Source organism: Hibiscus syriacus, unplaced genomic scaffold (assembly GCF_006381635.1).
Source record: "Hibiscus syriacus cultivar Baekdansim isolate YM2019G1 unplaced genomic scaffold, ASM638163v2 tig00110831_pilon, whole genome shotgun sequence".
NCBI classification, from domain to species: domain Eukaryota; kingdom Viridiplantae; phylum Streptophyta; class Magnoliopsida; order Malvales; family Malvaceae; genus Hibiscus; species Hibiscus syriacus.
In genome coordinates, this window is record NW_024062882.1 from 1,922,550 (window position 1) to 1,933,800 (window position 11,251).

Here is an 11,251-nt window from a genome sequence, read left to right on the forward strand (position 1 = left end):
AGATCAAGTTTATGATCCAACAGATAGGTCATGGAAGATCTTCGAGAACGATACTTTGGCCCTTCATTCGAGCTTCAGTTGCATGAAAAGAAAGCAAGTGACAAGTAAGCAGGCTCAATTTATATCTTCCCAAGCATAATGTTGAAGCTGATGGATTATAACGTATATCATATAACACCCTTTTGCTGTAATTTATAAACAATATCCAGAATTATGTGCAATTCATGAAAAAGATCCATCCACAAGGCCAGAAGGTGGAGAAAGTGTTGAAGATGTGGTTGCTAGACTTGCAAGTGCAATGGCAACTATGGAATCCGAATGTCAGGGGTAAACAACTCGCCTCACTTTACTGAAAATCGTATCAGATTATGAAATAATAGATATCAGGGGTAAACAATCCAAATACCAAGCAGTTTCTTTGTTTTCGGTTTTCGATTCAGTACATGCTGAAAATCATATCAGATTATGAAATAATAGATATATTCTCTCCCCATAGTAGGCCAACTTCCAGCAAATTATGTGTAGAGTCATGGGAAATACTCAAATAGGCATGCTTCTGTTTGTGATTGGAAATTGGAATCATGAAACACTTTAGAGTGCTCACACTAGTAGTCATGCTCCTAGTTTACTCCAACTAAAAGTACAAATTTGTTCTCGAATATTATCACATCGAAAGTAGAATCGATTATCAGAGTTGTTATTCAGATGTTATGCTACTCGAACAAGGGTAGAAGTGTCCCATACTGGTATGCTGAATCTTTCATTTCTATGTATTTTATGAAGTTTTTGGAGGGTCATAGTCATATTCTGCTCTATAAATAGAAGAGTATGCAGCATTGGCCTAATTCGAAGTTAATATCGTTTGTTTCCCGAAGCAGATGTGCGATATTGGTTGTCAGCCATGGTGATCCGTTACAGATCTTGCAAACCATACTCAAAGCAGCTTCAAAACAGACGGGATCAATTTGCGGTGACTGGGCATCGAGAATTCAAGCTGTCAGAATCCCTTCTATTTTGTTTCAGCATCGGAAGTTCGTACTGCGTACAGGAGAGCTTAGGACAGTTCTGTAATCTGTGAGGGGAAAAAAACCTTGGGTTGGCCTGCATTCCATGTCTGAATAATGAACTTAAAACATTTACAATGGTTAATCTTCCATTACATTGGAGAAGAGAGATCCATTGATGGTGAAATCACTCTGTTATTGTTGAACTACAATGCAAATTTTAAATAAATTTATAATTATATATATTTTGAAATATTCGAGAATAATATAAAAATAATAGAGGTTTAGAAATATATAAAATAATCTAGGTATTTATAATATTTAATATTATATTTAAAATTATCTATAAAAAATCTATATATTTATAAGATTAATAGTTAAGATGTTAACATGTGTCGACAATCTAATGACCACTAAAATTTATAATATGAATGATATTTGAAAAGAGTAAAAAGTGAGAGTCAGAGAAAACGAGTTTAGAGATAAAAAAATATAATAATACTAGATAAGCGTATAATATTATAATTATAACTTGTATTCACAAAAAAAAATTATTCTCTTAAATCTTCTAGTTAATCCTTAAATATTTTAAGTTTTTAGTGTATTTGTGTTAATTTTAGGACAAACTATACATGTGACAACCTAACTATTACTTTGTTTCATTTTTACCAGGATCTTTTGAAGTTGTCGAAGTGTTTCCTCATGATGTTGTCGTTGACACAAGATGGGTATCGATTTAAAGTCAATGAGAAATTTTGGAGATACACACACTACAATTGAGACCATTAATTTGAACAAAATTTTCCAACTTTTTGTGTAGCCACAATTGTAGACGTAATTTTTGTACATATTTCTTTTGGTTTGTTTAGGTTTTGTTTTTATCTATACAAGTACTCATTTCATTGCAGTGACAATTCATTGTCGACACACTTTGAACCTTTTCAAATTTTGATGACTTATCATATGGGGCTTTTCATCATAAATTGTCGTGATAATCTGGTGGTCATGAGGACAGTTTCATTTTTTGGATGCATTAAAATCCCAACCTCTATTTCTTTCACCCACTTCATGTTCTTTGCTCTCACTTTTATCCATTTTTGCATTTTATAACTGCAACAAAAACTCCAAAAGTTAGTGGCGAAACACGATATTTATTGTTTGGGGCTATTTAAAATTTTGTATACGTATTAATCAAAATATCATACTAATTAAAGAAAAACTTATAAATCCTTAATTCACATAAAAATTCAAAAAATATATATTGATATTCCCACATTAGCTTATGTAACTAGGGATGACAACTCAACCCGAACCCGACCCGATCGGGTCAGATTTTTTTTTTAAAAATTCGGGGTCGGGTCGGGTTTAGGGTGAAAAAAATCCGACCCGACCCGAAAATATATATAATTTTACCTATATATTTAGGGATAATTACAATATTACCCAACTATATATAATTTTTTTTCAATTAAATCACTGTTTTTATCGAATAAAAATATATATTTTTTAATTATTTCGGGTCGGGTCAGGTGAAACCTTAATTTCTTCGGGTCGAGTCGGGTCACGGGTGGAGGACCCTTTCTTCTCGGGTCGAGTGACCCAAAAACCCGACCCGACCCATTGACATCCCTATACGTAACCCAGAATCGAGTTCTATAAACGAAAGATTAACGTCTTCAATTTCAACAACTGGAGACTTTGGAGGAGATTGACTACAACTCTGATGCTCAAGCCTTGGAGTGGTTTCTAAGTTTTAAAGTAAAATACTCATTCTTTTAAATAATTACATTTAATAATATATTATACAAATCTTTTGAGGATATATATACATACATATATACCCAAGTCTCTTAAGGCTTTCACCCCTGTCAAAAACTCTCATTTTTTTTCTCTTTTCTCACAAAGCTTTAACCTTTCTACTTCCTTACATCTTTTCCGTCTTAAAAAAATATTTGAATTCGCAAAGCACGTTCTTGAAGCATAACTCTATTTCCAGAACTTACATCCACTCCTCGTGAAGTTTGCGCATCTGGTTCATCGGAGCCACTAGAGAAAAAGATATTCCAGACCACGCATGCACGAAAACGCATCATAAGTTCATATTGAGCCATAACCAATACCTAGAATAGGGCATATCTTTGCTGCTGCAATAGCTATGGGGATAGGTTGTTCATCAAACCATCACTCAACTCCATTTAAAGATCTTTTGCACCCATCGAGACGATTATGCTCCAGTAGTAATATGCAGGGATTTAAATTGCGGTCGCAGCTGCATTTTCGGTTTCGTTGCGTTTATCGCGGTCTCGAACGTAACGGATGCTATCGCGGTCACTGTAGGTATCGCAGACGTAAATTTTTTTTAAATTCGCACAACTTATTATAAAATACAGTAATTATAATTATAATTATAGAAAATTAATTTTAATTATTTTTAGAGTATTTTGTAACACTTATAGACTTTTATTAATACATAAACACAATTTTTACCATCATTAATTATTTTTGTATTTATTTATAAATTTCTTAAGAATATCATATTAATGTTGAAAGTATTAAAATGGTTTTCAAGTTTGGTAACCAACTTTGAAAAAATGGTTTTCAAAGTTTGGTAAATGTTTCTTTGAAAAATAATTTTTTCTAAGTTTGGTAGATGTTTGTTGAAAAATGATAATGTGATCATCACAATTAATCCCTAGGTTTTAGGGTATTTACAAGATTAAGTCCTTAAATTTCAACTATAAATACCCTAGCTCATTTAGCTTCAAAACCATCTCAAAATTCATTTCTTTCTCCCAATACTAGAGAGTTTTCTTGTGAGTAGTGAGTGTTTTGTAAACACCTGTAATTTTTCTCTCTTAGTAAAAGATCTGCAGTAGTCCGGAGACGTAAGCACAATTGGCTGAACTCCGTTATCAATTTCGGGTATTATTTTTCTGCTTTTATTTCGTATTCTCACTAATCTGACTATAGGGAAATTACTTGTTACTTGTTTATTTCCCAACAACTGGTATCAGAGCTTTTGGTTGTGAATTCTATCAATTTTTTGCGGGGTTACTATTTGGGTTACTATTCACGTGAATAGTGAATTTCATGAATAGTAAATTTCGGTTGCCGATACGAGTTTGTCGACGGAGGTGTTCTAATACACGGCGGTTGTTCGCAGAAATTATCAGAAATGATCCAAACGAAGCCAAATTCGAGTGGGAGCGATGGCTGCAGACGAAGGGAAGGTGAAAATTGAAAAGTTCGATGGTGCGGACTTTGGATTTTAGAAGATGAAAATTGAAGATTTTCTATACCAGAAAAATCTATATCAACCCCTCTTAGGAAAACAACCAGAGGGCATGAAGAATGAAGACTGAGCTCTTCTCGACAGACAAGCCCTCGGAGTTATCCGACTGACGTTATCCCGCAATGTTGCTTTCAACATAGCAAAGGAAAAGACCACGGCGGGTCTTATGACGGCTCTCTCCAGTATGTATGAGAAGCCATCGGCCTCAAACAAAGTTCATTTGATGAGGCGATTATTTAATTTGCGGATGACAGAAGGGGCATCGGTGGCACAACACCTAAATGAACTCAACACAATCACAACCCAGTTGAGTTCAGTGGAAATTGAATTTGATGATGAAGTTCGAGCTCTAATTCTCTTATCATCTTTACCAGACAGTTGGAATGCTAATGTTACAGCAGTCAGCAGTTCATCGGGAAACAACAAATTAAAATTCGACGATGTTCGGGATCTGGTACTGAGCGAAGAAATTCGACGGAGAGAATCGGGTGAAGCATCAACCTCCTCAGCCTTGCACACAGAGTCTAGAGGGAGAACTTCAGAAAGAAATTCAAATCGTGGTAGATCGAAATCCAGAAGGGGAAAATCAAGAACAGGAAATAAAGATTTTACCTGTTATAATTGCGGCAAGAAGGGCCACTTCAAAAGAGATTGCCGAGCACCGAAGAAAAATACTGGCACACAGGAATCTGCCAACATGACGGAGGAGACAGGTGATGCCATGATTTTAAGCATCAACAGTCTGATTGAATCATGGATTTTGGATTCAGGGGCATCTTTCCACTCCACGCCATACCAAGAAATCATGGAGAACTATGTCAGTGGTGATTTTGGGAAGGTTCATCTTGCTGATGATGAAACCTTGAAGATCGTCGAAAAAGGAGACATCCGGCTAAAGCTGTCAAACTAGACCACCTGGAAGCTGACAGGAGTGAGACATATTCCTGGTCTCAAAAGAAATTTGATTTCTGTAGGACAGCTTGATGGAGAAGGATACAGTACAACCTTTTCAGGTTGTGAATGGAAGATTACCAAAGGAGCACTCGTCATTGCTCGTGGTAAGAAGACTGGTTCTCTCTATGTAACCTCAAATTTAGAGAATATCATTGCAGTAGCAGATGCTGATGGAAAATCAAACCTATGGCACCAAAGGCTTGGTCATATGAGCGAGAAAGGGATGAAGACGCTTTGTCAAAGGGGAAGCTGTCGGATCTAAAGAATGTAGATGTCGGACTATGCGAGGATTGCATCTTTGGCAAACAAAAGAAAGTCAGCTTTGCAAAGATTGGTAAGACACCCAAGGCTGAAAAGTTAGAGTTAGTTCATACTGATGTATGGGGACCATCTCCAGTTCCATCTCTTGCAGGCTCATTATATTATGTCACCTTCATCGATGATTCTACAAGGAAGGTGTGGGTTTATTTTCTGAAGAAAAAGTCAGAAGTCTTTGATACCTTCAGAAAATGGAAGGCCATGGTGGAAAATGAGAATGGTATGAAAGTCAAGCGGTTGAGGTCTGACAATGGAGGAGAGTACAGAAATAGGAGATTCAGAGAGTTTTGCGCAAACAATGGGATCAAGATGGAGACAACAGTTCCCATGACACCGCAGCAAAATGGCGTAGCAGAGCGCATGAACAAAACTCTGAATGAACGTGCCAGAAGCATGAGGATACATGCCGGATTGCCCAAATTTCTATGGGCTGAAGCTATTAACACTGCAGCTTACCTGATCAACCGTGGGCCCTCAGTTCCTTTGGATGGCAGAATACCAGAGGAAGTTTGGAGCAAGAAAGAAATAAACCTTTCACACTTAAGAGTGTTTGGTTGTATTTCTTATGTACACATAGACTCTGCTGAAAGAAGTAAACTTGATGCTAAGTCCAACAAATGTGCCTTTGTTGGTTACGGCGGTGATGAGTTCGGTTACCGGTTTTGGGACTATGAAAATCGGAAGATCATTAGAAGCAGAGATGTCATTTTCAATGAGAATGTGATGTACAAAGATAGGTCAACTGTAGAATCAAGCAGCTCCAATACCAAAGCTGAAACAAAGGAATTTGCTGAGTTTGAGGAGATTTCTGAAAATGATGTTCAGATCAGTCCTGAAGCAGTTCAAGAAGAACCAGGCACACCGGAACTAAGACGCTCCTCCAGAATTCCTAAACCAACCCAACGGTATTCTTCTTCTTTGCACTACTTGTTGCTGACTGACAATGGTGAACTAGAGTGCTATGATGAAGCAATGCAAGTGGAGGATTCAGTCTAGTGGGAGTCTTCCATGAAAGATGAGATGGACTCGCTTTTGTCAAATCAGACGTGAGAATTAGCTGAATTACCACCAGGCAAGAAAGCGCTTCACAACAAGTGGATTTACAGGATCAAAGAATAGCATGATGAGAGCAAACGCTACAAAGCGAGATTGGTTGTCAAAGGTTTTCAGCAAAAAGAAGGTATTGACTACAATGAAATTTTCTCTCCAGTCGTGAAACTGTCTACAATCAAACTGGTGTTGAAAATTATAGCTGCAAAGAATTTACATCTTGAGCAGTTAGATGTAAAGACAGATTTCCTTCATGGTGATTTGGAGGAAGAAATCTATATGAGGCAGCTAGAAGGCTTCATAGAGGCAGACAAGAAAAACCTGGTATGTAGGTTGAAGAAGAGCTTGTATGGTTTAAAACAAGCTCCTAGACAGTGGTACAAGAAGTTTGATAGCTTCATGAGTAGCAGTGGTTTTACCAGATGCCAAGAAGATCATTATTGCTACATCAAGAGGTTCGACAATAGCTTCATTATTTTATTGTTGTACGTTGATGACATGCTTGTTGCAGGCTCAGACATGCAAGAGATTATAAACTTGAAGAAAAAATTGTCAAAGCAGTTTGCTATTAAGGATCTGGGCGCTGCAAAGCAGATTATTGGGATGAGGATCAAGAGAGACACAAAGTCAGGGACTTTGATATTATCACAGGCTGAGTACATCAACAAAGTACTCTCCAGGTTCAACATGCAAGATGCTAAACCAGTAAGTACACCTTTAGGTGTTCATTTCAGACTCTCCAAAGAACAAACACCAAAGAAGGAGGAAGAACGTGCACACATGGTGAATGTGTCGTACGCCTCAGCGATTGGAAGTCTGATGTATGCCATGGTTTGTACCAGACCAGATATTGCTCAAGCAGTGGGAGTTGTTAGCAGGTACATGAATAATCCGGGCAAGGTACACTGGGAAGCAGTCAAATGGATCCTCAGATATCTACGGGGTACCACAAACAAAGCACTTTGTTTCAAAGGTGGAGATACGATACTGACAGGCTATGTAGATGCTGACTTAGCCGGAAATGTTGACATCAGAAGGAGCACTACAGGGTATGTCTATACTCTAGGAGGAACCACAGTGAGTTGGGTTTCTCAACTACAGAAGATAGTTGCTCTCTCCACAACTGAAGCAGAATATGTCGCTGTTACGGAAGCTAGCAAGGAGATGGTTTGGCTCCAAAGTTTCTTGGAAGAGTTAGGCAAGAAACAAGAAAACAATGTCTTGTATTACGACAGTCAAAGTGCTATACATCTAGCAAAGAATCCGTCTTTTCATTCCAGGACAAAGCACATACAATTGCGATATCATTTTATCCGGTCTCTCCTGGAAGATGAGATTTTGAAACTTGAAAAGATCAGTGGAGCTCAAAATCTGGCAGATATGTTGACAAAGACGGTGACTACATACAAACTGAAGTTGTGTTCAACTTCAGTTGGCATGCTAGAGTAACAAGACTAGAAAAGTTGTTGCATTGATCGAGGTGTGAAGACATATTAAAATCAGTCTTCAAGTGGGAGATTGTTGAAAGTATTAAAATGGTTTTCAAGTTTGGTAACCAACTTTGAAAAAATGGTTTTCAAAGTTTGGTAAATGTTTCTTTGAAAAATAGTTTTTTCAAAGTTTGGTAGATGTTTGTTGAAAAATGATAATGGGATAATCACAATTAATCCCTAGGTTTTAGGGTATTTACAAGATTAAGTCCTTAAATTTCAACTATAAATACCCTAGCTCATTTAGCTTCAAAACCATCCCAAAAATCATTTCTTTCTCCCAATACTAAAGAGTTTTCTTGTGAGTAGTGAGTGTTTTGTAAACACCTGTAATTTTTCTCTCTTAGTAAAAGATCTGCAGTAGTCCGGAGACGTAAGCACAATTGGCTGAACTCCGTTATCAATTTCGGGTATTATTTTTCTGCTTTTATTTCGTATTCTCACTAATCTGACTATAGGGAAATTACTTGTTACTCGTTTATTTCCCAACAATTAACTCATAACAAATAAAAAATTAGAAAATATTGAGTTCAACATAGAGTAGGGCTGCATAAAGTTTTCAATGCATTGAGTTAAATTCTCTTAACTGGAACTCAAATTTCTCATCGTACCATAACTTTCTTACAGATTCTTTACTCAGCATAACCTTTTTGGTTTCTTGTAGAAATAAATCCTCTGCCCTCTGGAGTTCATCATTTTGCCTACAGTCAATATTTTCACCTCCGATCCAAGACCCCTTATGTTATAGTAAATTATCTCTATCACGTTCCGACTAACTCTCGACTGAAAGAATCAATGTAGCTTTGACCAGCCTCCACTTCCAGTGAAGCTAATTCATAAATTAAGTCTTGATTGCTTCCTCAAAAGTTGATACTTAATTCTTTACCCAGCGAGATTCTTTCTCCTTCTTCCTTTAAGCCTTTTTTCAGAACATGCATGTTGATTTGGAGATGAGATTTTAATTTCCAGATCTTTTGAAAGCTTGTCTCTCTTCTTTGGTCTTCTTCGAATTCTTCTAGATTTTACTTTGTTTTGTGGCTTTTGAGATCATTCTCTGAGAACCCTGTTGAACACCAGTTTTCTTAGCAATGTCTTGGAACTTCTTTGATTCCCACTCTCAAAAGAAACTATCCTCCTGATTACTTTTGGAACCTCTTTAAACTAACTCCCCACTTATCTCGTCATGTTGTAAGGATTTTTTTTAAGCCTGCATCCTAATTTAACGACCCGACCGCCCCACTTTCCTTTATCATTCCTTTATAGACTTCATATTCAACTCGACCCAGGTATGCTCGATAATCTTCCATACATAAACTTCCTTTATGAAAACTCATAGCCTCTAATTCTTCAATAGCCTTTTGAAAGCATGTTTTTACTAAAATTGGGTCTGCTTCAACCAAGACTTCTACCCTCGAGAGCCCAACTTCTCACACGAGACCCTTTGATCGTTGTTCATCTCTTTACTTCTCACGTTATGATTGTTGTTAAAGTTTAAAACGTCGGGTTGAATTACGATGTTGCAGCCCACTAATTTCATTTCCCCAAGAGATCTATGTTTTTCTCTTGAATGAGATGATGTGTAATCATACTCCGAAATTCCCTTATTAATAGCATTTATGGTTGCATCGGTTCTAGTAACTTTGTTTTCTTCTGTCATCTTCATTTTCCTCTGAGATGAAACTGCTTTCATTTCTGACGACCTTTCTTCTTTCTCAGAACTTGATTTTTGGTTCCTCATGCGATTCTCATTTTCTTTGTTATCCTCTATGACTAATACTCTTCCCATAGCGTGCCTACAACAATCACTAGCCGACATCATAATTATGTTTTTTTACTTTACACACGTTTGGACCAATCCAATCCCTATTAGCATTTAATTTAGCTTGGAGATTGCCCATCGTTCCTGGACTGTGCTCCTTTTCTGATGACTTTGATGAAGGGGTCTCCTCAGAGGAATTTTTAGAAGGCTCCTGATCCGAATCATAAACCACAGCCCTGGTAACCCATCCAGAGGATTAAATGAATTATCCGAGAATCCCAACTCCGTTACTCCAACTTTGAAACTAATATCCCCTACCAAGACTCGACCACCTCATTGATCTCTCCGCTTAGTGAGTTCAAGACCAGAATAGAAATTTTTTTACACTCACTCTAGTTCAAGTTTTCGCAATACTCCTCAAAACTTCACCATAGCTTTGCAAGATTCTTCAATGTAACATCATTACAGCACTATAACGCAACCCAGAGAACTCTAGCCATGTTGATCTTTGCATCTAACTCAAAGTTTTTTGACCAATGAGTTACCTCCACAAAGATCTCTTTAAGATACAACCACTACAACTCTTCAAGAGTCGGATACAGATCCCCATCTGTAATAGTTAGTAAAAATGTCTTCCCTCCCATTCTTTGAATCTTTATATATGAATTTCTATTTTTTTTGAAGTAACTCTGTTGTTGGTGATGTTTGGTGTTGTAACGGGGATTTCGGCTGATATCGATAACAAGGGCCACCGATACCGCGATATGCAATCAACTTGGAATTATTTTAGATTTTATTTCATCTGAATTGTTATTTTTTCTAACACCCTTCACCCACAACACTACTGTTTCTTTATATAGAGTGTGTAAAATGCATTTAATTACAGAGAGGCGATCTATAAATGTTGGTGCAATCATCGACAGTTAAATAGTTGAATGCACTGATGTAATCCCAATACATATTATTACTATTGAAAAAGAAAAGAAATCCCAATACATATTTAGGGCATTTAATGCCCATTCACTACAAGAAAATATACCTTTAATAACAAACGAACGATGACACGCGCTAATTTATGACTTGAAAAAATGTGTATCATAAAAAAATGTCATGTTTTTTAAAATCTGAACGATTTATGACTTACAATAATGTGTGTCATATTTAATAGTCATAATCCAAAAAATTTATCAAAAAACACAGAGTATATTTTTAATTGTGTGTCATCTGTAACAGTCGTCTTTTAATTTCCCCCCATTATTTTCATCCTTTCCCGCTTCTAGTCCTGGCCTCCTAGATAATCAGTTAACGCACGCATATGCTTCCCCCTTTTTCTCTTTTTCCCTCCTAGATGGTGAGAAGAAAAAGATTGAAAAAAAGGTTCAAC

The 11,251-nt window shown here is 36.8% G+C and overlaps 1 protein-coding gene across 1 annotated transcript; it reads left to right on the forward strand.

The window, feature by feature from the left end:
• Positions 1-202: 202 nt before the first annotated feature.
• Positions 203-1,071, forward strand: LOC120142795 (the record flags this gene model as incomplete). The annotated part of the gene is made up of 2 exons (XM_039157296.1): positions 203-327; positions 879-1,071. Coding segments are annotated over 2 exons (318 nt in total), but the record flags the coding sequence as incomplete, so codon positions are not given.
• Positions 1,072-11,251: the final 10,180 nt, after the last annotated feature.